Genomic DNA, 26,546 nt, shown 5'->3' with positions numbered 1-26,546 from the left:
TCTCAGTGACATAGCCAGGGGTTCAATCGCCAGTGCGAAGAGCAGGGGGGGACAGGAGACACCCCTGTCTCGTCCCTCGGTGCAACCGAAAGTACTCTGACCTCCTCCTATTTGTGGCCACACTCGCCATCGGGACCTCATACAACAGCCTAACCCACCTGACAAACCCCTCCCCAAACCAGAACCTCTTCAGCACCTCCCACAGGTACCCCCACTCTACCCTATCGAAGGCTTTCTCAGCGTCCATCGCCACCACTATCTCCGCCTCCCCCTCCCTCGCCGGCACCATGATAACGTTCAAAAGCCTCCGCACATTCGCGTTCAACTGTCTCCCCTTCACAAACCCCGTCTGGTCTTCATGGATGATCTGCGGCACACAATCCTCAATCCTCGTGGCTAAGACCTTCGCCAGCACCTTGGCATCTACATTTAGCAAGGAAATCGGTCTGTAAGACCCACATTGCAGGGGATCCTTGTCCCGCTTCAGGATCAAGGAGATCAGTGCCCGGGACATCGTCGGGGGTAAAGCCCCCCCCTCCCTTGCCTCATTGAAGGTCCTAACTAACAGCGGGCCCAAAAGGTCCATATATTTTTTATAGAACTCGACCGGGAAACCGTCCGGCCCCGGTGCCTTTCCCGCCTGCATGCTTCCTATCCCTTTGATCAGCTCCTCCAGCCCAATCAGGGCCCCCAGTCCCGCCATCAGTCCCTCTTCCACCTTTGGAAACCTCAATTGGTCCAGGAAACGGCCCATCCCTCCCTCCTCCCGTGGGGGCTCGGATCGGTACAATTCGTCGTAGAAGTCCCTGAAGACCCCATTGATGCCAACCCCACTCCGCACCACGCTTCCTCCCCTGTCCTTAACTCCCCCGATCTCCCTAGCTGCGTCCCGCTTCCGAAGCTGATGCACCAGCATCCGGCTTGCCTTTCCCTGTACTCGTAGACCGCCCCCTGGGCCTTCCTCCACTGCACCTCCGCCTTCCTGGTGGTCACCAGGTCGAATTCGGCCTGGAGGCTGCGCCTCTTCCTCAACAATCCTTCCTCAGGTTCTTCCGCATACCTCCTGTCTACCCTCACCATCTCCCCCACCAGCCTCTTCCTCTCCCCCCGCTCCCTCCGCTCCTTGTGGGCCCTGATGGAGATCAGCTCTCCCCTCACCACCACCTTCAATGCCTCCCATACCATCCCCACTCTGACCTCCCCGTTGTCGTTGGTCTCCAAGTACCTCTCTATACTTCCTCGGACCCGCTCGCTCACCTCCTCGTCCGCCAACAGCCCCACCTCCAAGATCCACAGTGGGCGCTGGTCCCTCTCCTCCCCCATCTCCAAGTCCACCCAATGTGGGGCGTGGTCTGAAATGGCTATTGCCGAATACTCGGTATCCTCTACTCTCGCTATCAGCGCCCGACTCAAAATGAAAAAGTCGATTCGAGAATAAGCCTTATGGACATGTGAGAAGAATGAAAATTCCCTAGCCCCCGGCCTTGCAAATCTCCAAGGGTCCACCCCTCCCATTTGGTCCATAAATCCCCTCAACACTCTAGCCGCCGCCAGCTTCCTACCCGTCCTAGACCTGGAGCGATCCAGTGCAGGATCCAACACCGTGTTAATGTCTCCCCCCATTATCAGGCCCCCCACTTCCAAGTCTGGGATCCGACCCAACATACGCCGCATAAAACCCGCATCGTCCCAGTTCGGAGCATACACATTGACCAGTACCACCCTCTCCCTGCAACTAACCACTTACCATTACGTACCTAAGCCTTATGGACATGTGAGAAGAATGAAAATTCCCTAGCCCCCGGCCTTGCAAATCTCCAAGGGTCCACCCCTCCCATTTGGTCCATAAATCCCCTCAACACTCTAGCCGCCGCCAGCTTCCTACCCGTCCTAGACCTGGAGCGATCCAGTGCAGGATCCAACACCGTGTTAATGTCTCCCCCCATTATCAGGCCCCCCACTTCCAAGTCTGGGATCCGACCCAACATACGCCGCATAAAACCCGCATCGTCCCAGTTCGGAGCATACACATTGACCAGTACCACCCTCTCCCTGCAACTAACCACTTACCATTACGTACCTACCGCCATTATCTGCCACAATGCTCGACGCCTCGAATAACACCTTCTTTCCCACCAAGATCGCTACCCCTCGATTTTTGGCATCCAGCCCCGAGTGAAAAACCTGACCTACCCACCCTTTCCTCAGTCTTACCTGGTCTGCCACCTTCAGGTATGTCTCCTGGAGCATAACCACATCCGCCTTGAGCCCCTTCAGGTGCGCGAACACGGGGGCCCGCTTAACCGGCCCATTCAGTCCCCTTACATTCCAGGTTTTCAGCCGGATCAGGGGGCTACCCGCCCCTCTCCCCCCCCCCCCCGACTAGCCATGACCCCTCCTCGGCCAGCCACGCGCCCGCACCCCACACCCGACCCGTTCCCCACAGCGGCATACCCCCGTCTCGACCCACCCCACTCGCTCCAGCTCCTCCTTGATCTTAGCAGCAGCAACTCGATCCCCCCCCCCGGCTAGGACCCATCCTAGCTGGTTTACTCCCCCCATTGCACTTCCGCAAGTCAGCTGACTCCTGCTGACCCCGGCCACTCCCGCCTCCCCTTCGACTCCTCCCATTATGTGGCACACCCTCCTCTCCCGCTCCCCATTCACAGGCTCTCCCCCTCCGTTCTAAGCATGGGAAACAATCCTCGCTTTCCCGCCCCCCCACTCTTCGGCGCGGGAAAAAATCCCGCGCTCTCCACCTACCAGGCCCCACCACCAACCAAAACAGTGCCCAACCCGCCCCATCCACCCTCCCCAACCCGAAAGAGAAACAGACAGAGAAAAAGAAACCCAAAATAATGCAAAGGACCCCCCCCGAACCAAAAATAGGCATAACATATCCACCGCAGTCCCCAATCGTCCATCCCGACCCTCAGTCTGTGTCCAGCTTCTTGGCCTGAACAAAGGCCCACGCCTCCTCCGGAGACTCAAAATAATGGTGCCGGTCCTTGTAGGTAACCCATAGTCGCGCCGGCTGCAACATGCCAAACTTCACCCCCTTCCTGTGCAGCACCGCCTTCGCTCGATTGTACCCGGCCCTCCTCTTCGCCACCTCCGCACTCCAGTCCTGATATATCCGAACCTCCGCATTCTCCGACCTGCTGCTCCTCTCCTTCTTGGCCCACTCCCGATCGACGAACCGATGGAACCGCACCAGCACCGCCCGCGGAGGCTCGTTAGCCTTGGGCCGCCTCGCCAACACTCTATGGGCCCCTTCCAGCTCCAGGGGCCCCTGGAAGGACCCTGCTCCCATCAGCGAGTTTAACATGGTGACCACATAGGCCCCCACGTCCGGCCCCTCCGGGAGGCCCAGAATCCGCAGATTCTTCCACCTCGACCGATTCTCCATCTCCTCAAACCGCTCCTGCCATTTCTTGTGGAGCGCCTCGTGCGCCTCCACCTTTACCGCCAGGACTAAGATCTCGTCATCATTGTCAGAGATCTTTTGTTGAGCCTCTCGGATCGCCACCCCCTGGGCCGTCTGTGTCTCCAGCAGCTTATCAATAGAAGCCTTCATCGGCTCTAGCAGGTCCGTTTTAATCTCTCTGAGGCAGCGCTGGATACCCTCCTGTTGCTCCTCCGCCCACTGCCTCCACGCTGCCTGGTCTCCGCCCGCCGCCATTTTGTCCTTCTTCCCTCCCTTCTTCTGGTCCACCAGCACCTTTTTTGTCACCCCGCTCCTAGTTAAAGCCATATACTGACGGGGAGCTATTATTAACTCCTTCCCACACCTGGACACGTCGCAAAGTGCCCTTGGGGGCCCTGAAAAGAGCCCAAAAGTCCGTTTTTGCGGGAGCCGCCGAATGTGCGACTTAGCTCCGCATAGCCGCAACCGGAAGTCTCGAGACGGAATCCTTTTGGCAGTGTTCGCTTCACCAATTTGCCCCAAAATGTCTGTGGAAACTCCTGAAAAAGTTCTAAGAGTCCGTTCCAGACGGGAGCTGCCGAATGCGCGACCTACTCCTCCATGGCCGCCACCGGAAGCCTCGTCCCCGCTTCTTCAGTGGCCTTGGTGAGATCTTTTCACAGTTGTTCCCTCTGCTGTTAGAATTCACTTTTGATAAAGGCCCTCAGGTCAGTTTGCAGCTTTAAGCTTGCCCTTCCCCCGCCTGCTTGCTGGAAGAGGCCCTGTTTATCCTGTTGCAGCCAAATCTTTTACTGTTTCTGCCGGGTCTGGAAGCCAAAAGACATACATTCCTGGGGGACACTGTCAGGGGAATGTTGCAGTCTTCTTGCCACACCGGGAAATGTCAAACAAATGCCGTGTGGCCCCTGTAAAAGAGCCCAAAAGTCCGTTCCAAGCGGGAGCTACCGAATATGCGACCTAGCTCTGCATAGCCGCACCCGGAAGTCGTTTTCCCTGACTTAAGCAACAGCTATACCTGATACATTGTGTATTGGAAGATTGTGACAGTATTTCTTGCTGAGAAATCAAAGGGAAATGTGGGGATGTGCAGAAATTCTGTTTCGAAATGCGATTGCTGAATTGCTTTCAATCTTTTTATTTGGCTTCCACGGTGACCAGTTCACTGAACTACACTTCTCTCATTTCCCCACCAGTTCATGCTGCCATTCTTTATCTCCACCTTGTTCCTCAATTTTCCACTTACTATTACCGGAAACTGCTGTTCTGGGTGATTGAAACTGGCCAAGCTGTACATGGAATTTTGCAATAGTTTTGTGCAATTGAAGCTTATGAATTTCATCTGGGAGCAGCATCTTTAGGTAAGAGTGAGGGGAGGGGATGGTATTGATTTTCAACTTTAAACGTGCACACTAGATTATAATTCTGTTTTTTAAAATAAATGTAGAGTACCCAATTCATTTTTTCCAAATAAGGGGCAATTTAGCGTGACCAATCCACCTACCCTGCACATTTTTGGCTTGTGGGGTGAAACCCATGCAAACACGGGGAGAATGTGCAAACTCCTGTTGCTAACCCCTTAGTTTAATTGCTCTGTTTTATCACCTTTACTCTTGAGTCGCCAGGTATCTTTCTGATACTGCCACGTGGTTCAAGTCCGAGTAATGATCAATAATCCAATACATCGCTTTGTAAGAGTTAAGTCAAAGCACATTTATTATACACAGTAATCACTACTCCTGCTTAAAATCTACGTCTAAGCTACTTCTACGACTAACAGGCCAATACTTAACTTGGAACTAGCCCACCAGGTCAGGGAAACGAATGGCCTTTCGTTCGGGTTCTGAGCCTGCGGGATTCGAAGTTGGTACAGATTGGTAGCTAGGAGTATCTATCTTGTAGCGAGCATTGAAGTAAGACTTACTAGATATCAGCGATGGCTGGACCGGTCACTGTCAAGGGTTGGTTTGCGTTGCTGAGTGACCCGGTCCAGAAGAGAAGCAGAGGGCGATTTGAACTTGGGCTTGATTCTTATAGTCCCCAGGGCTTCCCGCCTTTCGGGGCGGACCCTGTACCTGGTTCCAAGTGATTGGACTCCAAGTGAGTGGGCGGTCTTGAGGTGGTCGTTCACCTCCCTTTGTGTAGGCTTCTGATGGCGCCAAAGAGTCTGGTTTGGCTTTATGTTTCTAAATGTTGCTCATTGTTTCTGGGGATTGCTCATTAATATGCAGATGGCTGGTGTTTTGTTATGCTTATGGTTGCCGGTAAATACACACTCAACCTGCAGCTGCTCGTTCGTGTCCTGTTGGCTGACTTTCCCCTCAGCCTTTGCCGTTCGCCATTTTAAATCGGGAGTTAGCCATTTTAACTGGCTACCCTCCACACAGACAGTGACCCAGAGCCGGGATCGAACCTGGGACCTTGGCACTGTGAGGCAGCAATGCTAACCAATGCACCACCGTGCTGCCCTTTAATTCTGTTAATGTAACATACAGACTCTTGGTATGGTGAGTACATGCAACGAGTGACTAACAAGCTGAATGGTCTTCTGATCGGCCTCGTACAGTCATAATCCCTGCAATCATTTATGGCAAACTTGCACTTTACAATTGACAGGTGATGGGTGGTGGACAGAAAGTTCTTCTGGATGGAGGATGATTACCTCATTTGCATTTATGTTGATATATTGCCATAACTTGTCTCTTGACTGGAGCACCTACCTAAAAGCAAGTCATTCCATTGGTGGACCTATTTATAAACATCCAAATATCTGCTGTTTATATCCAATTGCTCAAATTCTTCTGGAAATAATGAAATGTTTTGGTTACTGTATTCATGTCATAGAGCTGACAAACAGCCATCATATTGTTGTACAGCTGGTATAAACCCTCCACTCTTCAGATAACTCAAGAACTGTTCCATATTCACAGGTTGTGAAGATGATACTGATGATATCGAAGAGATGAGATAACCCTTGGGGCAAGATAAATTCTGGGTGTCTGAAGACATCATGTACCCGCATGTAAGGAAACCACCTGCAAGAAAGCACGGCTAATTCAAAGGTCCCTTGTTGGCCTAAAAAAAAATCCCTGGAGTCCAGTATCCAAGCATTGCAGTGTTTTCATTTTCATTGCAGTGTAACATTTCATCTTACTGACAGAACCTGTTCATTGGTTGCCCTGAGCACCTCCTGTTCTAATTCATGAGCCAGAGGGATGCAGTCGCTCAGCTTTCTGAAAGGCTACTCATAGCTGCACACAAAGGCCAGACAGAGAATGTGGTGCAGCTCATCAACAAGGGAGCCAAAATAGCCGTCACTAAGGTAACCACATTGAATTGTTTTGTGTCCATATGCGTTTCTCTGATTTGAACGTTGCCAACCAAATTACCCATTGTAACTACGTACATGGAGTAGTATTTAAGCTGACCCAAACACATAGCTACTCTCGTGTTTGAACGGATAACCCCCTCAGCAGCATTGAATGTCTGGGATTTCAGTATTGCATTGGAGTATGATCTGAACTTTGTAACACCAGTTTTACATCTGTGCCATATTTATGGAATATACTACAGTATGGAATTAGATCGCCACCAAAATTAACTTATCCGCTATGACACATATAAAATTGAAAGTCCAATCTTCATCAGTTTAAAAAAAATAAATAAAGACCGTCATCCTGTTATGCATTTGGGTGTATTTACTGGGGTTTCTAACAGCCATCCTGTGATGAGCAGCAACTCCACCCTTATGGAAAGACAGAGAACAAACCCACATTTATGTAGTACCAACTATTCGCACCAAAGTGACTCACAGCCAAAGAATTGATTCTGAAGTTGGGTTGCTGTTGTTTTGTAAATAAATGGATCAATCAGTTTGCAAATAGCAAGGCCCCAAAACAGCAATATCAGCAAATGTACATTTTTAAAAAAAGGATTTTGCGTGTTTGATGGATAAATGTTGAGCAGGAGACCAAGGAGAACGCTTCTTCTTAAATACTGTCATGGGATCTTTACATTCATCTAAATAGACAAACTAAGGTTTAATGTTTTATTTCGTGGAACTATGGCTGTTTACCAGCCTTCAGAGGGATGTGAAAGACCCGCAAGGTATTTCATTTTTCTTGACTTTCCCAAAGCAGTGCCTCACAGCGTGGACACTGCAGCTCTCTGATACCTCCTCAAAATGGCGTTACTAATTTGTGTGCCTAGACAATGATTTTGAACTGTCATAGTCAAAACCAAATCTGTACAGGAGTACACACTGTATAACAGGAACAGGTTGATGGTTTTCACGTCCTTCAAACTGGAACATTGAAGCCCCACTGCTACTCAACGGAGTTCACATTGTCGCAACTCTGCTCCATCAGAGGTGGCGCAGTGGTTAGCACTGCTGCCTCGCGGTGCCAAGGGCCCGGGTTGGATCCTGGCCCCGGATCACTGTCCATGTGGAGTTTGCACATTCTCCCCGTGTCTGCGTGGGTCTCACCCCCACAACCCAAAAAGATGTGCAGGATAGGTGGATTGGCCACGCTAAATTGGCTACGCTAAATTGGAAAAAAAGAATTGGGTACTCTAAATTTATTTTTTAAAACTCTGCTCCATCAGTCTTGGTGTCGCGCCATTCAAAATTGTGCAGAACTAACCATTTGATTTAACATCACATCTGAGAAGCAATTGAGGACAGTCAATGTTGTACGAGTCAGGAGACTGCAAAATAATAGGCACTTCAAATTAAAAGATGCCATTGACAAGGAGCGTGAAAACTATTATTTTGATGAAATTGCAAATGTATAATGGAAATCTTCTCCTTTCCCAACCACAATGAAGAACTTTAGAATGTCACTTTGATTTTAAGGGCGGTGAATTAGCTAGAATGAAGACAATGAAAAAAGAATAATTTTTACTCGTATAGTATTAAAGTTCCAAACTTACAAAAACATCAGTGGGTGTCAGCCATGAATCAGTTGGTAGCACATCTATCTCCAAATCAGAAGGTTATGCATTCAAGTCCTACTCCAGAACATCAGCACAAACATTAAAGGTTGATGCATTGGTGCAGTACTGAGGGAATGCGGCACTGTCAGCACTTCAGATGTGACGGTAAATCGAGGTCTGCCTGCTTGCTTAGGTCGGATGTGAAAGACCCCATGAAACTATTTCAATGAGAAACTGAGGAAAGCTATCCCTGGTCTCCTGGTCAATACTTCTCCCTCGATCACATTGCTCTTTGTGGGGGTTTGCTGTGGACAAATTAGCTGCCACATTCCCCACATTACAAAAGTGGCTTCACTTCAAAAACACTTAATTGGCTCTAAAGAATTTGAGAAGTCCAGCAATTATGAAAGGCACTATAAAATGCAAATCATTCTTTTTGAAAAATCCCATCTACATTCTGATGTGTTTTTTTAGAAAAATATTTTTATTCTCCTTTTTCACATTTTCTTCCAAATTTACACCCAACAATAAACAATAATCAGTGACGAATGCAATGTCAATCCCCATATCAATAACAACGATCCCATCCTCCCACCAAACCTCCAAACACCCACTGATGTTTTTGTAATTTTGGAACTTTAATACTATATAGTGGGCTAAACAGCTGTCTTGTAATGCAGAACAAGGCCGGCAGCACGGGTTCAGTTCCCGTACCGGCCTCCCCAAACAGGCGCCGGAATGTGGCGACTAGGGGCTTTTCACAGGAACTTCATTGAAGCCTACTTGTGACAATAAGCGATTATTATTAAACATTACCTACATGGTAACATAAACAAACAACAAAAAGGAATCCGAAATCACCCATAGTCACCATTAACACATACAGTCCGCTCCTGGTTAAGGTATTTAATGAGTCTAAGGAGCTGGGAGTTCTGCCACCAATGCTATCACAGGCATTGATCTCTCTCATCTTGAAGCAGGACAAGGACGGCGAGCAGTGGATCGTACAGGCCGATTTCCCTTTTGAAAGTAGACGCTAAATTGCTGTCAAAGATCTTGGCCGCACGTACAGAGGATTGTGTCCCGGGGGTAATCAGGGAGGACCAGACGGAATTGGTGAAGGGGAGGCGCCTGACGTCCAACATTAGACGGCTCCTGAATGTAATAATGATGCCAGCGGAGGGGTGCAAGGTTGAGATAGTAGTAGCTATGGATGCAGAAAAGGCCTTTGACCGGGTGGAGTGGAGGTACCTATGGATATTTTAGGCAGGTTCGAGTTTGGGCAGGGATTTGTGGATTGGATCCGGTTGCTATACCAGGCTCCAGTGGCGAATGTAAGAACCAACCCGGTCCGGTCAGAATATTTTAGCCTCTGTAGGGCAACAAGACGGGGTGCCCACTCTCCCCACTACTGTTTGCCCTGACCATAGAGCCCTTGGCAATGGGCCTTAGGTCATCGAATGTTTGGCGGGGGATAGTGAGAGGGGGGTGGAGCACAGGGTCTCACTCTACGCTGACAATTTACTGCTTTATATCACAGACCTGTTGGGGGGATGGCTGGAATTATGGAGACACTGGAAGAATTTGGGCGGTTCTCAGGCTACAGGTTAAACATGGGAAAGAGGGAGGTGGTTGCTATTCAGGCAGGAGGGTAGGAAAGGAAACTGAGGGAGTTACCTTTTAAAGTGGTGGGGGGGGAGGAGCTTTAGGTATCTGGGGATCCAAGTGACTAAGGATTGGGGACAGCTCCACAAGTTAAATGTGGGTAAAGCAGTCGATCAGATCAAAAGGAATTTCCGCAGGTTGGACATGCTCCCGCTGACACTGGCGGGGAGGGTGCAGACGGTGAAGATGACAATCCTCCCGAGACTGCTGTTTTTTATTCAATGTCTCCCGATTTTTGTCCCAAAGGCCTTTTTTAGGAAAATGAATGCAGCGATCTCGGGTTTTATGTGGTCTGGTAAAACCCCGAGGGTGAAGAAGCCACTCCTGGAATGGAGCCGCGGGGATGGGGTCTTGGCTGTCCCGAGTTTTATTAAATATTACTGGGTGGCCAGCATATCGATGGTCAGGAAGTGGGTAGTGGGCGAGGGGTCGGTTCGGGGGCGAGTAGAGGCGGTATCCTGCAAGGGTACGAGTTCGGAGGCTTTATTGACGGTGCCCCTTCGGTTCTCACTGGCTCGGTACTCCACAAGCCCAGTGGTAGTGGCAACCCTGAGGGTGTGGGGACTGTGGAGACAGCACATGAGATTGGAGGGGGCATCAGTGTGGTCACCGATCTGTGACGATCACCGTTTTCTTCCGGGGGGGGGGGGGTTGGATGGGAGTTTTAGGAGGTGGCAGTGGGCAGGGATTGAGAGATTTGGGATCTCTTCATTCAGGAGGGCTTTCCGAGCCTGGAGGCTTTAGAGGAGGAGTTTGAGTTGCCGGGTGGGAACGGGTTTCTGTACCTACAGGTACGGGACTTTGTCCAGAGGCAGGTTCCAGGCTTTCCTCGCCTCCCCCTGAGGGGACTACAGGATAAGGTGATGTCAAAAACGGGGGATGAAGAGGGGAGGGTCTCGGAGATATATAAGGAGTTGATGGAGTGGGAAGGAGTCCCTATCGAGGAGGTGAAGAGTAAGTTGGAAAAAGAGCTGGGAGGAGAAGTGGAAATCGAATTATGGGAAACGGCTCTGAAGAGAATTAATTCATTCTCGTCTTGTGCCAGACTTAGCCTGATCCAGTTCAAGTTGGTTCATAAGGCCCACATGACGGTAGCCCGGATGAGCAGGTTTTTTGAGGAAGTGGAGGGTAGGTGCAGACACTGTGGGGGAAGCCCAGCGGATCATGTACATATGTTCTGGGCATGTCCGAAATTGAGGGGATTCTGGCAGGGCTTTGCGATCATTATGTCAGAGGTCCTGGAAGGGAGGGTGACTCCAAGTCCAGAATTGGCAATATTTGTGGTATCGGAAGATCCGGGGGCCAAGGGGGGCGGGGGGTGGGGGAAGGCCGATGTTCTGGTCTTCTACTCCCTGGGTGGCCCGGAGACGGATTTTGCTGGGTTGGAGAGACTTGGAACCCCCAAAGTCAGGAGTATGGGTCAGCGACATGGCAGGGTTTCTCAGGCTGGAAAAGATTAAGTTCGCCTTGAGAGGATCAATTCAGTGGTTCGCCCGGAGGTGGCAGCCATTTATCGTCCTCTTCAAGGAAAATTGAACGTCAGCAGTAAGGGGGGGGGAGGGGAAAAGGGGGGGGGGAGGAAAATGGGAGGTGTTGTGTTATGTACTCTGGGATAACACAGGCTGCAACTCGATGCAGCTTTCACCAAAAGATACTCCAGACTTTGAAGTAAGTTCAATGTGATTTATTGAACCATTAGCACAGTTCTTTATGAGTTTGACTCTCCTGCTAATCTTGCTATAGTAACTCAGTCTAACTAACCAGTCTGCTCTAAGCCACGTGGTGGGTGTGATACTTCTGATCTGCCCCCGTCCTACTCTCTAAGTGTCGCCTGTGGAAAGAGACAGAGCATGGGTGCCCTGTCCTTATATATGGGTTGTGTAATGCCCCCTTGTGGTGTCTCACCTCTGGGTGTCTTGACTGCCCATTGGTCATGTCCTATTCTATGTGTTCATTAGCTGTATGTCTGCATGTCATGACATCCCCAGTGCTCCCTGTAGTGTTTACTTAGTTGCAGTGTATTTACATTAACCCCTTGTGTATATACGGTGATGCATATCACCACAGGAGGCATGGTAGTGTAAGACAAGGACAGGGAACGTAGTACACGGGTAATTAGGAAATAGAACAGAGAAAAATACAGGTTTTTTGTGTGTGTCGTCCCACGCAGTTATAGAAGGAATGTTGAACTGTTAAACTGTAAACTGTGAAAATTACAAATTCTTCAATAAAATATTTTCCAAAAAAAAACATACAGTCCCCCTCCCCTCAACTCTCACAACCCCCCCCCCCCTTTGTTCGATGTAATCCAATTCTCGAAAATGCATAATGAATAACGCCCATGAATTGTAGAACCCCTCCATTCTTCCCCTCAGTTCAAATTTGACCTTCTCAAGAGTCAAGAATTCCAACAGGTCCCCCCACCAGGGAAAGGGTTGGCCCACTGAAGGATAGGCAAGGGAATCTATGTGTGGAGCCAGAGGAAATGGGCTAGGTACTTGATGAATATTTTGCATCAGTATTCACCAAAGAGAAGGAATTGGTAGATGTTGAGTCTGGAGAAGGGTGTGTAGATAGCCTGGGTCACATTGAGATCCAAAAAGACAAGGTGTTGGGCGTCTTGAAAAATATTAAGGTAGATAAGTCCCCAGGGCCTGATGGGATCTACTCCAGAATACTGAAGGAGGCTGGAGAGGAAATTGCTGAGGCCTTGACAGAAATCTTTGGGTCCTCACTGTCTTCAGGTGATGTCCCAGAGGACTGGAGAATAGCCAATGTTGTTCCTCTGTTTAAGAAGGGTAGCAAGGATAATCCAGGGAACTACAGGCCGGTGAGCCTTTCAACAGTGGTAGGGAAATTACTGGAGAGAATTCTTCGAGACAGGATCTACTCCCATTTGGAAGCAAATGGACGTATTGGTGAGAGGCAGCATGGTCTTGTGAAGGGGAGGTCGTGTCTCACTAACTTGATAGAGTTTTTCGAGGGGGTCACAAAGATGATTGATGCAGGTAGGGCAGTGGATGTTGTCTATATGGACTTCAGTAAGGCCTTTGACAAGGTCCCTCATGGTAGACCAGTACAAAAGGTGAAGTTACACGGGATCAGGGGTGAGCTGGCAAGGTGGATACAGAACTGGCTAGGTCATAGAAGGCAGAGAGTAGCAATGGAAGGATGCTTTTCTAATTGGAGGGTTGTGACTAGTGGTGTTCCGCAGGGATCAGTGCTGGGACCTTTGCTGTTTGTAGTATATATAAATGATTTGGAGGAAGATGTAACTGGTCTGCTTAGAATGTTTGCAGACGACACAAAGGTTGGTGAAATTACGGATAGTGATGAGGACTGTCAGAGGATACAGCAGGATTTAGATTGTTTGGAGACTTGGGTGGAGAGATGGCAGATGGAGTTTAATCCGGATAAATGTGAGGTAATGCATTTTGCAAGGTCTAATGCAGGTAGGGAATATACAGTGAATGATAGAACCCTCAAGAGTATTGAAAGTCAGAGAGATCTAGGTGTATAGGTCCACAGGTCACTGAAACGGGCAACACAGGTGGAGAAGGTAGTCAAGAAGGCATGCGGCATGCTTGCCTTCATTGGCCGGGGCATTGAGTATACGAATTGGCAAGTCATGTTGCAGCTGTTTCAACTTCATTGAAGCCTACTCGTGACAATAAGCTATTTTCATTTCAGCTGTATAGAAAGAATCTTAGTTAGGCCACACTTGGAGTATAGTGTTCAATTCTGGTCGCCACACTACCAGAAGGATGTGGAGGCTTTAGAGAGGGTGCAGAAGAGATTTACCAGAATGTTGCCTGGTATGGAGGGCATTAGCTATGAGGAGCGGTTGAATAAACTCGGTTTGTTCTCACTGGAACGACGGAGGTTGAGGGGCGACCTGATCGAGGCCTACAAAATTATGAGGGGCATAGACAGAGTGGATAGTCAGAGGCTTTTCCCCAGGGTAGAGAGGTCAATTACTAGGGGACATAGGTTTAAGGTGCGAGGGGCAAAGTTTAGAGTAGATGTACGAGGCAAGTTTTCTACACAAAGGGTAGTGGGTGCCTGAAACTCGCTACCGGAGGAGGTGGTGGAAGCAGGGACGACAGTGACATTTAAGGGGCATCTTGACAAATACATGAATAGGATGGGAATAAAGGGATACGGACCCAGGAAGTGTAGAAGATTGTAGTTTAGTCGGGCAGCATGGTCGGCACGGGCTTGGAGGGCCGAAGGGCCTGTTCCTGTGCTGCACTTTTCTTTGTTCTTTGCTACGCAGGGCACAGGGTGGAGAGGTTGATCTCCATCCCAACAGGATCCGCCTTTGGGCGATCAATGAGACGAAGGCTACAACATCTGTCTCCACACCCGTTTCCAACCACGGCTGGTACCTTCAGAAGTGTTAATCGCCTGTCTCATTCTTGCAAACATTTTTTTAAAAAATGAATCAAAACAGGTTAAAGCAAATAAACACGCTGGGAAATCTATTTCCCAGCAATCAACCAAATAGTCTGTACAAATGTTTTCCCTTTTTCACCTCCCCACCACCCCCCCCCCTCCCCCAGCGACGAACAGCTCCTCAAACACGGTCACAAACAACCCCCACCTTTTCTCAACCCCCCCCTGCAGAGCTCCTTAACTCATACTTTATCTCCAACCTCAGGAAGTCGTACAGGTCATCCAACCATGCCGCTACCCCTGGTGGCGATGCCGACCTCATAATTGATCCTCTCTTTCCTTCTTTCTCTCTTTGTTATCCTCTGTTTTTGTAGCCTTCCAATCTTCTGACTTCCCACTACGCTTTGCCACATTATAGGCTTTCTCTTTTGCTTTGATGCATTCCCTGACTTCCTTTGTCAGCCATGGCTGCCTAATCCCCCCTCTGATAACCTTTCTTTTCTTTGGGATGAACCTCTGTACTGTGCCCTCAATTACTACCAGAAACTCCTGCCATTGCTGTTCTACTGTCTTTCCCACTAGGCTCTGCTCCCAGTTGATTTTCGTCAGTTCCTCCCTCATGCCCCTGTAGTTACCTTTATTTAACTGTAACACCTTTACATCTGATTCTACCTTCTTTCTTTCAAATTGGAGATTGAATTCTACCATATTATGATCACTGCCTCCTAAGTGTTCCCTTACTTTAAGATCTTTAATCAAGTCTGGCTCATTACATAACACTAAGTCCAGAATGGCCTGTCCCCTCGTGGGCTCCATCACAAGCTGTTCCAAAACGCCCTCCTGTAAACATTCAATGAATTCCCTTTCCTTGGGTCCACTGGCAGCATTATTTACCCAGTCCACCTGCATATTGAAGTCCCCCATGATCACTGTGACCTTGCCTTTCTGACATGCACTTTCTATTTCGTGGTGCATTTTGTGCCCCTGGTCCTGACAACTGTTAGAAGGCCTGTACATAACTCCCATTATGGTTTTTTAGCCTTTGTGGTTCCTCAACTCTACCCACACAGACTCCACATCATCTGACCTTATGTCGTTTAGTGCTATTGATTTAATTTCATTCCTAATTAACAAGGCAACCCCACCCCCTCTGCCCACCTCTGTCTTTTCGATAGGTTGTGAATCCCTGGATGTTTAAATGCCAGTCCTGAACCCCCTGCAACCACGTCTCTGTGATGCCTACCACATCATACCTGCCAGTCACAATCTGGGCCACAAGCTCATCTACCTTGTTCCGTACACTGGCGCGCATTTAAATACAGCATCTTTAATTCTCTATTGACCGTCCCTTTTTGTTTTCTTAGTGTGGTGGACCTTGGTTTACTGAGCCTTTCCATACACTGTGTCATATTTTGTGGGATGGGGACTATCGTAACCTTTCCTGAGTTCTGTCTTTTTGTGCTTTTTTGTATTCCTAAGCAGCTACGTTTCCCACTGATTACTTCACCTCTTGGTTCCCTGACCTTCCCCCCCCCCCCCCCCCCCCCAATCTCTAGTTTAAAGTCCTATTGACCTCCCTATTTACTCTTTTCGCCAGAACACTGGTCCCAGCTCAGTTCAGGTGGAGACCATCCCAACGTTATAGGTCCCCCCTGTCCCAAAACTGATGCCAGTGTCCCATGAAAAGGAACCCCTCTTTCCCACACCACTCTTCCAGCCACGTGTTAACTTCCCTTATTCTTGCCTCCCTATGCCAATTTGCACGTGGCTCAGGCAGTAATCCAGAGATTATGACCCTTGAGGGCCTGTTTTTTAATTTGAATCCTAGCTCTTTATAATCTCTAAACAGGTCCTCTTTTCTAGACTTGCCTATTTTGTTGGCACCGACATGGACCACAACAACTGGATCCTCCCCCTCCCTTTCCAGTATCCTTTCAAGCCGGTCAGAGATGTCCCGCACCCTAGCACCGGGCAGGCAACATACCATGCGGGACTCTTTATCCTGTTCACAAAGGATACTATCTGTCCCCCTGATAATAGAATCCCCTACAACTACAACTTGCCTATTTACTCCCTCCCCTTGAATGGCCTGCTGAACCATGGTGCCTTGGTCAGCTGACTCATCCTTCCTGCAGCCCTGTTCGCCATCCACACAGGGAGCAGTCTTCAAGCCAGTGTTTTGCTCTTACAGCCTGCAGCCAAGGAATTATGTGACTTAAAATCTTGGCCAAACTAGAGCTGAAAGGGAGCAGAGTCTTTATTACTTTATGTATTAAGGAGGGTTGAGAAAAGTCTGTTTTTTCTGTTCATTTGTCTTTTTAAAAAAAAAAACATTTATTGGTCCAGCGCTAAGTCTCAATCTGTGCTGTGTATGCTCACGTGTACTTTAAGTGAAGGGAACTATGCGATGATGCGTGTACATTCTAGTAGGTGGTGTGTACAGCACGAGTATTCCTTGCTATGATCCATAGTTCTCTCAATTAATTAATTTTTAATGATCTTTATTGTCACAAGTTGGCTTACAGTAATACTGTAATGAAGTTACTGTGAAAAGCCCTTAGTCGCCACGTTCTGACACTGCTCGGTGTACACAGAGGGAGAATTCAGAATGTCCAATTCACCTAACAGCACATCTTTCGGGACTTTTGGGAGGTAACCGGAGCACCCGGAGGAAACCCACGCAGACTCTGCACAGTCAGTGACCCAAGCGGGAATCAAATCTGGGACCCTGGCGCTGTGAAGCCATAGTGCTAACCACTGTGCTACCATGCTGCCCCTACCTAGATATTGGGCAGATAAACATGCGCTGTGGATTGCAAGGAACATCAGAGTTTCACAAACAAGAGTGCCCAGTCATGCTTTAACCCAACTAATTCTTCATTAAATTCACCTTCACATTGACTGTCAGGGTCTTTGTGGCTGTACTTGCTCACCAACATCCATGAAACATTAAACTGAAAGTCTACTTCAGACCGTATTTAGAGTCATCTGATTCCAGACTGCACAGCGGTAGCAGAATACTTTGGCAGATAAACATTACAGCAAAAACCTAAATTTATTAATACAATAAAATGCTCCAAGGCACTTCACAGGAACATTAGAAAACAAAATATGACATAAAGACATACAAGGTCATACAATGATCAAAAGGTCTTGGGAGGTAGATTTTAAGGAACATCAAGTGATGTCGAGGCAGAGAAATATAGGGAGGAAATTCCAGAGCTTAGGTAAGTGAAATCCCTATTGGTGGAGCCATTCAAATTGCAGATGCCCAGGGGGTCAGAATTAAATGAGAGCAGAATTAAATGAGAGCAGATATGCACTTAATTGGAAAAAAAATTATGTTAAAATGAACTTTAATTTAAACACAGAATTAACCCGATTAATTGATGAGGGAAGGGCTGTAGATGTCATACACATGGACTTCAGTAAGGCGTTTGATAAAGTTTCCCATGGTAGGTTGATGGAAAAAGTGAAGTCGCATGGGGTTCAGGGTGTACGAGCTAGATGGATAAAAAATTGGCTGGGCAACAGGAGACAGAGAGTAGTGGTGGAAGGGAGTGTCTCAAAATGGAGAAGGGTGACTAGTGGTGTTCCACAGGGATCCGTGCTCGGACCACTGTTGTTTATGATATACATAAATAATCTGGACGAAGGTATAGGTGGTCTGATTAGCAAGTTTGCAGATGATACTAAGATTGGTGGAGTTGCAGATAGCGAGGGGGACTGTCAGAGAATACAGCAAAATATAGATAGATTGGAGAGTTGGGCAGAGAAATGGCAGATGGGAGTTCAATCCAGGCAAATGAGAGGTGATGCATTTTGGAAGATCCAATTCAAGAGCGGACTATACGGTCAATGGAAGAGTCCTGGGGAAAATTGATGTACAGAGAGATCTGGGAGTTCAGGTCCATTGTACCCTGAAGGTGGCAACGCAGGTCGATAGAGTGGTCAAGAAGTCCTACAGCATGCTTGCCTTCATCGGGCGTGGTACTGAGTACAAGAGTCGGCAGGTCATGTTGCAGTTGTATAGGACTTTGGTTAGGCCACATTTGGAATACTGCGTGCAGTTCTGGTCGCTACATTACCAGAAGAATGTGGATGCTTTAGAGAGAGTGCAGAGGAGGTTCACCAGGATGTTACCTGGTATGGAGGGTGCTAGCTATGAAGAAAGGTTGAGTAGATTGGGATTGTTTTTGTTGGAAAGACGGAGGTTGAGGGGGGACCTGATTGAAGTCTACAAAATTATGAGCGGTATGGACAGGGTGGATAGCATCAAGCTTTTTCCAAGAGTGGGGGTGTCAATTACAAGGGGTCACGATTTCAAGGTGAGAGGGGGAAGGTCTAAGGGAGATGTGTGTGGAAAGTTTTTACGCAGAGGGTGGTGGGTGCCTGGAACGCTTTGCCAGCGGAGGTGGTAGAGGCGGGCACGATAGCATCATTTAAGATGCATCTAGACAGATATATGAACGGGCGGGGAACAGAGGGAAGTAGATCCTTTGAAAATAGGCGACAGGTTTAGATAAGGGATCTGGATCGGCGCAGGCTGGGAGGGCCGAAGGGCCTGTTCCTGTGCTGTAATTTTCTTTGTTCTTTGTTCTACTAATATCAAATAAGTAGCTTTACAATTAACAGTTAAACAGTTCTTAAATAAAAGGAAAAACCTGAACTTGTTATCTACACTTGCCACTAATTCAAATTAAGCAGTCCAATACAGTTCAAATACCGCTTATAAACAAACTTAAAATAACAGGTTACTTGTTTACCTGGGTAGAGCCCTTTGGAGAGAGACCCTTTCAAGAGCAGATCCAGTACTTGGCAAACTGCTGTTCAACTTAAAAAATTCTAGCAAACTGCAAAGCTACAGACAGACCTGGCTCCTCTCATTATTTACGTCATCTGTACCCACTAAGTTCCATGACCTGCTTAGCTAGGACTATATACAGTCCCTCATAAATTATCTACTCTCCAGGGAATCTCCAGCAATCATAACAATACGCCATTAGCCCTTTATTGGTAACCAAGTAAGTGTTTGGAATGAATAATTATCTCACCTTTTGCAACTCTTAAATTACAGCTTTCGCAGACATACATGTGTTTTAAATCAGGGTTTTAAATAACATTACTGGAACAGGTTATAAAATATAACGTATAAAATTTTTTACATTCCTCACACATGGGCATGATCTTCTCCATATGCTACAGGAGAAGTATAGGAAACAAGATCTAACCTCTTTACCTTACTTTCATAGATCTCATTAAGGCATGCACCACTGTAGCAGAGCAAGAGTCTGTAAGATTTTGGGGTAAATTGGTTGTCCACCAATGCTCCTCCATCTCATCCGCTCCTTCCATGACAACATGCACGGCAATGTACAGTTTGATGGCTCAATTTCAGAATGAAGAATGGAGTGGAACAGGGCTGTGTTCTAGCCCACAATCTGTTTGACATTTTCTTCTCCATGCCTCCTACCTTTGCCTTTCCTGAAGATATGGAAGGAGTTTATTTGCACGGGGTCAGGCTACAAAATCTACCATCGATCAACATTGAAAGTGAAGACAAAATCCACATTCCGTTCTGATCAGGAAATGTCTCTACACCAATGATGCTGCACTAGTCACTCACATGGAAACTGTCTCCCCCGTACCTGTAACCTGTTCTCTCTGACTATAAACGTCAGATAACTGTGATTGTGGGAGATGGTGTTGCATTTCCACCCATGATCCAACTAAATAACCCCTCGCTGGAAGGGTTTAGTAAATTCTGCTAGCTTGGGTCCACAATGACAGACAGTAGAACCGTAGAAAAGATACAATGCAGAAAGAGGCCATTCAGCCCATTTTATATATGCCAGCCCAAAAAGAGAAAAACAAAACTAGCCACTATTTCAACCCCACTTTCCAGCACCTGATCCATAGCTTTGCAGGTTACAGCATTTTACAATCAAATCCAGGTACCTTATAAATGAGTTGAGCTTTTCAGCCTCAACCACCAACTTAAGCAGACGCTCATCGCCCTCTGGATGAAAAAGGGTTTCCTTATCTCCCCTCTAATCCTACTGCCAATTACCTTAAATCTACACTCCCCCCTCAGCTGGGGAAAATGGATCCTCCCTGTCTAGGCCCCTTGTAATTTTCAGTCCCTTGATGCAGGACTTGATACCAATGCAGGGAAAGCAGTTACTATCTGTGACCAACTCACGGGATGCACATGGAGTAGCATCAAGCTGACCCTTAGATGAAGCTGATGGTTTATAAGGCCTGTGCTCAACATCTTGCTATATGGCTGCGAAACATGGATGACTTACAACTGTCAAGAAAAGAAGTTCAATAATCCTGGCAGGACAAACTAACAAATGTGGCAGTCCTCTCAAAGTCAGAGCTCCCACATTTTTTAGCACTTTTCAAACAGAGGCAGCTTTGTTGGCTTGGGCACATCCGCAGGATGGAAGATGGTCCCATACCGAAGAGTTTCAGTATGGTGAGTCAACTAGAGCCAGATAACCAATAGGATGCACAAAGCCTCACTTCAAAGATGCTTGCGAAGGTGACATGAAGGCCCAACATCGATTATTGCAGCTGGAGGAATTAGCTGATGATGGGGGGACAGGGGGAAATGGCAGTTACTGTACACTGTCTTGAGGTTGAAACGCTCAACTCATTTATAAGGTACCTGGATTGGATGAAAGAATACAGCCCTGGCTTTGTTCATTTACATTGCATTTATTCATAGATCCTACATACACAGTACAATGTCAGCTGCCTACTTTGTGTGCTCTTGGGAATCAATCTGACTGATGCTAAGATGAGAGAAAGCAGCATTAAGGGAAGCTAGACTGATAACTGCAACAAACCAAAGTTTAGGCTTTAGCTTGTCTGTGAAAGCACAAACCTTTTTATGAAATTAAACGTTTCTTTCCCTCGAGGCGCAGGAGGGAACACCTTTCTACCAGTGATTTTTTTATTTAGCAGGTTGTGCTCTGGGTTGTTTTGATTGCAAAGACCCCTTTAATGCGACCAGGCCATTAGCCTGGCAATTAACCACAGCCCCCCTGCCAGGATGTCCCACTAGACAAGATGCTGGGGTTGCCATTCTGCTGCAGCTGGAGGCAAGTACCTTCCTGGGTGCCAACCCAGTATTCAGATATCAGAATTGCGGTCTCCACTATTCGGGGCATGAAGTGAAAATAATATACATGCATTATTATAAAACAAGCTCCGCCCTATTCATCGGATGGATAACAGCACAGACCAGTGCTCAGCCCACTGCCTTCCTCTGCAGTTAATGTGGCAGAGACTGCCCTGCCGGAGTGGGGCTCCTCTGCCACGGCAGACAACGTTTGGAGTAGAGTTCGGCATCGTGAAACTGCTTTAGAATTCCAAATTCATCGAGAAGGGGACTAACTGCACTAACTAACTACAATGTTCATAGATCTTAGAATTTACAGTGCAGAAGGAGGCCATTCGGCCCATCAAGTCTGCACTGGCTCTTGGAAAGAGCACCCTACCCAAGGTCAACACCCCCACCCTATCCCCATAATCCAGTAACCCCACCCAACACTAAGGGCAATTGTGGACACTAAGGGCAATTTATCATGGCCAATCCACCTAACCTGCACATCTTTGGACTGTGGGAGGAAACCAGAGCACCCGGAGGAAACCCACGCACACACTGGGAGGATGTGCAGACTCCACACAGACCGTGACCCAAGCCGGAATCGAACCTGGGACCCTGGAGCTGTGAAGCAATCGTGCTATCCACAATGCTACCGTGCTTCCCTAATGTTGTATTAGTCAAAAGGATCATGAGCTAATTAGAAGGTAAAAGTTCTTATTCTGCTCACAGTTGTGAAAAGATTCTTGAAACTCAGTTTTTACATAAGCTGAACTCACCATTGAAGCATCTGTGAATACCAAAACTCGACTTGAAATAGTAAAAGTCTGCAGAACTGTATTTTTAAAAAATCTGAATTAATTCTCCACTTTGCTGTGTTGCTTAGATACCAGACATTCTTTTCGTCGGGTACCTGAAACAGACCTATAGCTTGCCTCTGGGTAGTTATGAAAGAGTCTCTGTTCCCTGATGCTGTAAACCTGTTTCCTTAAGCTCCAAAGGGGTTCTCATTAGGGGTTTCAGGATATAGAAATGGTTCTGTATGTAGCTCTTTTGGTATTGATTGTTTGAGTTCAAATCCAATGATCATGTGTGCCCATTATTTTACATCAAGCTAATCGATAACAGCAAGAAGGCGGAGATCCAGAGAATGTGGGATGGCATGGTGGGGCAGTGGTTAGCACTGCTGCCTCACGCGCCAAGGACCCGGGTTTGATCCCAGCCCCGGGTCACTGTCCGTGTGGAGTTTGCACATTTTCCCCATGTCTGTGTGGGTCTTACTCCTACAACCCAAAATTGCTAAATTGCCCCTTAATTGGAAAATAAATTGGGTACTCTAAATTTGTTTTTTTTTTTTTAAAAAGATCCGGGCGGCATGTGGCACAGTGGTTAGCACTGTAGCCTACGCCGCTGAGGACCCGGGTTCGAATCCCAGCCCGGGGTCACTGCCCGTGTGGAATTTGCACATTCTCCCCGTGTCTGCGTGGGTTTCACCTCCACAACCCAAAGATGTGTAGGTTAGATGGATTGGCCACACTAAATTGCCCTTTAATTGGAAAAAAAAAAATTGGGTACTTTAAATTTATTTAAAAATAGATCCAGAGAATCAATGGAAATTGTAGTTGCCATACCTCTGTATTAGATATTGACTCTTAGAGCGCAAATAAGACACCACAATTATATTTGTATTACATGTATATGTACCAGTACAGCAGGATATTTATAGCACTATTTGAGGCTTAATTCAGGCTAGGGCGATCACCCTATACAGGAGTGTAGAGCCCTGAGGATTGAAGATGGGAGAGCATTTTATAAGTCACGCTTCCTGCAACTTTTCAATTGTGCTTGCTTTAAAATGGAAAAATCTGGATAAGCAATCATTTTTTATTTTGTTTGTGTGTTGCTTATTTAGGACGGATTGCGAAGTGAACCGTAAAGACCACAGTATAGCTTTTACTTAAACAAAGCTATGATTTTATTTACACTACTAAACTGGGTCCTTTTCGAATACAGAATTGATCAATAACATCTAACTACACTCACCGACTACTAATCTCACTAACTGGTATAGTTTAGCACAGGGCTAAATCGCTGGCTTTGAAAGCAGACCAAGGCAGGCCAGCAGCACGGTTCAATTCCCGTAACAGCCTCCGCGAACAGGCGCCGGAATGTGGCGACTAGGGGCTTTTCACAGTAACTTCATTGAAGCCTACTTGTGACAATAAGCGATTTTTATTTTCAACTAAAATCTAACCTCACATTAACTGCTCTGATGACCTTCACCGGCTGTTTCCTGCTTACACTCCTTCCCTAAGGTCTAGCATCAGTGCTTTATATAGTAGTATCTGCAGCTCCCTCTAGTGGCTCTTCATGGTACTACATTAACCCTTGATAGTTCGGATAATACCACAGTTTGGTTGTGTCTGGGACTTGTTCTGTGTTTGACTCCTGCCCACTATGGGCTAGTATAGGTTGACCAGTTTGTGAAAACTGAACTTGCGAAGCTCTAGCTGGGCTCTGTGGTTGGCAACAGTGTTGCAAGTACGTAAGTCAACTTCTGCTTGCAGGGTACAGTTGCCAACATGACCTCCTGCCTCAGATCGGCCCATCCAGTCAAACATAACCTTTTCTCCCATCGCCCAACTTTCATAACTGATAAATGAAAGTGTTTAAAGAAAATGGAAAAACAAAACACAATGATTTTTAACAGCAACAGCCAGGATTCTGGAAACCTTCAGGGCTATCCATAAGGGTTGGCAACCCCAACTGGAAGCACTAAAATAGGAACGAAATGTAAATAAAGTTAACAAACAAGGGGCTAAGGAAGATCATTTCTAATTCTCCTGCTGTTCCTTTTGTTCTAAGGAAGCATAACTAAAAGTATGATGAAGGGCTACATGCAGGAGGACTTCCTGTACAAATACTCTTCAGTTTAAGTAAAGGTGTTCATTCTACTCCATTCTCTGCAACCCTCGTCTCCTGCACTTTTTTTACAATGCCCATCTTCTATTGACTTCCCTCCCACCAATATGCTGAATAACACCTCTGAGCACTGAACGCAGCATGTTACTAAGTCGACAAATGTTATATCATGAGTAGAAATTCAATAAATTGGGCTAGCATTCCTTGGAATATAGAAGGGTAAGGATGATTTGATGAAGGGTTTTAGAGAAGTATTGACAGGGTAGGTAAAAAGGCATCTTCTGCTGAAGTTTGGGACAAGTGGACCTTAAAATCAGAGCCAGGCATTTGGGAGAATTTGGGGAACACTTCCTTATGCAAAGCATGGTAGAATTTGAAAACTCTCCCTCAAAAAGCAGTAGATGCCAGCTCAATTAATGCTTTTAAATCTGAAGTTGGTAGATTTAGTTTGCTAGACAATGGTATAACAGGGGACAGAGCCAAGGCAGGTGAATGGAGTTAAGCATGATCTCATTAAATGGCAGAACAGGCTTGAGGGCTGAATGGCCTACTCCTGTGTTGCTTTGGTGGAGCAACTGATCTGAATTTAGGAAATTTAAGTCTTGTCATTTGAAGGTGCTTAGATATGTTGTCCTAAAAATTGCAACACAAAAAGTCGCCAACCTGTCTGAAAAATAACGATAGTTGTATTCTGTGCAGTTGTGCTTATATGGGAGTATACACAGTGCAAGGTACAAAGAAGTTGTTTCCTGTCTACAATGAATGCGATAAATATGGAAAGTTAAGAAACTTCATCAGGCTGTTTACATACAACATCTAAAGGTTACGTCTGGAACTCATATTTACAGAAAATAATCCTTGTGGGGTTTCTTGAGAGTTTAGTAAATGTTGCCACAGCATTTGCTGGGGAGATGATTTTTTTATATTTCAACTTCTTGCTAAAGGGGTAGGGTGTGGAAATCCAAAGTATTTCTGAGCCCTGCAGCCTTCGGCAATCTGTCAGCACGCAGTTTATCACATGCTGTCAGATGGCACAGCATGATCAGTAATTACTTTACTACTTGGGTCATGCATAATGGCAACACTGAGCTTTAACAAGTGCTTGCTACATAATTTTCCACCAACTCTGTAACATTCTTAGCACGTTTAGCAGAGTAATCTCGAAGTAGCACATGTTAGTGAAAGAAACCGCGTATAGAAGTATACAATAAGGTTCAAAACAAAATGGAGAAACCGAGATCTGGAGTACAGACACATGGGGCAAGTTTTTAAAATTAAAAATGACTTCCTGGTACATCTACAACGAGGCACTAAATATAATAGCAAAGTAAATATTGCTGAAAAAAGAGACAATTTTGCCAACCTTTTCATCTTGCACTCAACAGGACAAATGCAAGAATGCCAAATTTCAAACGATCACAACAATTTATACTACAGGAAAATAAAAATTGGTATGGCAAGTCGAGTCACATTGGCCAAGGTGTTGCCATGGAGAAAACAATGGGAAACTAAAGATTCCCTGAGCTCCTGGTTAATTCATAAAAGGTGCAAGGCTTGAACATATTCCTTTTGTTTGTAGAGCATGGTTCCCCACATAAGAATGTATGTTGCTTTTAGCAAGAGTAAATGATCCACATTGCTAGCTTGACTGATTACCTTAAATTGGTTGTTAATTTAGCAACTAGCGCATTCAGGATTGTTCACCAAGTGCTGCCCCATCATGGAATCTCATTTAACAGTCGATGGTTTCTTTTTGAATTTGCAAATGCAGGCTGGTTGAGTACGGTCTGTAAACGTGTTCATTCTGACATTGGTCCGACCACAACTGGGGTGTTGCAGGCAATTTCGGGAATGGAGCTCATAAAAGAATCTGCGACCTACAAAAAGGATAGAGTGCAGATTCACCAGAAGTTTCAGCAGAAATAACAAAGCTGTTGCATTGGCACACTCCATTCGAACAGTACAATTTGCGTATTTCGGGAGGATTGAATAATTGTAATTGGAACCTCTTGGCTTTTTTCTGCAGCCTTGGTTGCAGGAAATCAGGTGTCAGTGAAGAGCAGTTCAAAGGACAGTTAATTTCAGCCAGTC

At 46.7% G+C, this 26,546-nt stretch overlaps 1 protein-coding gene across 4 annotated transcripts in view; it reads left to right on the top strand.

Annotated features, from left to right (window-relative positions):
- The window catches only part of ankrd6b (ankyrin repeat domain 6b), a 334,311-nt gene that overhangs the window by 209,178 nt on the left and 98,587 nt on the right, over nt 1-26,546 (top strand). For 3 of the 4 annotated variants that reach the window (XM_072499767.1, XM_072499764.1, XM_072499765.1), the window contains one exon: nt 6,355-6,746. In XM_072499767.1, the coding sequence (XP_072355868.1) occupies nt 6,627-6,746 (120 nt within the window). In that variant the 5' untranslated portion in view covers nt 6,355-6,626. Of the gene's footprint in view, nt 1-4,620; nt 4,786-6,354; nt 6,747-26,546 lie in introns of all 4 variants that reach the window. The other variant, XM_072499766.1, reaches the window with a different exon arrangement.

The sequence above is a fragment of the Scyliorhinus torazame genome, chromosome 4, assembly GCF_047496885.1.
Source record: "Scyliorhinus torazame isolate Kashiwa2021f chromosome 4, sScyTor2.1, whole genome shotgun sequence".
Lineage (NCBI taxonomy): Eukaryota > Metazoa > Chordata > Chondrichthyes > Carcharhiniformes > Scyliorhinidae > Scyliorhinus > Scyliorhinus torazame.
Note: the sequence above shows the minus strand (reverse complement) of the source record. Positions and strands in the feature narration are given on the sequence as shown.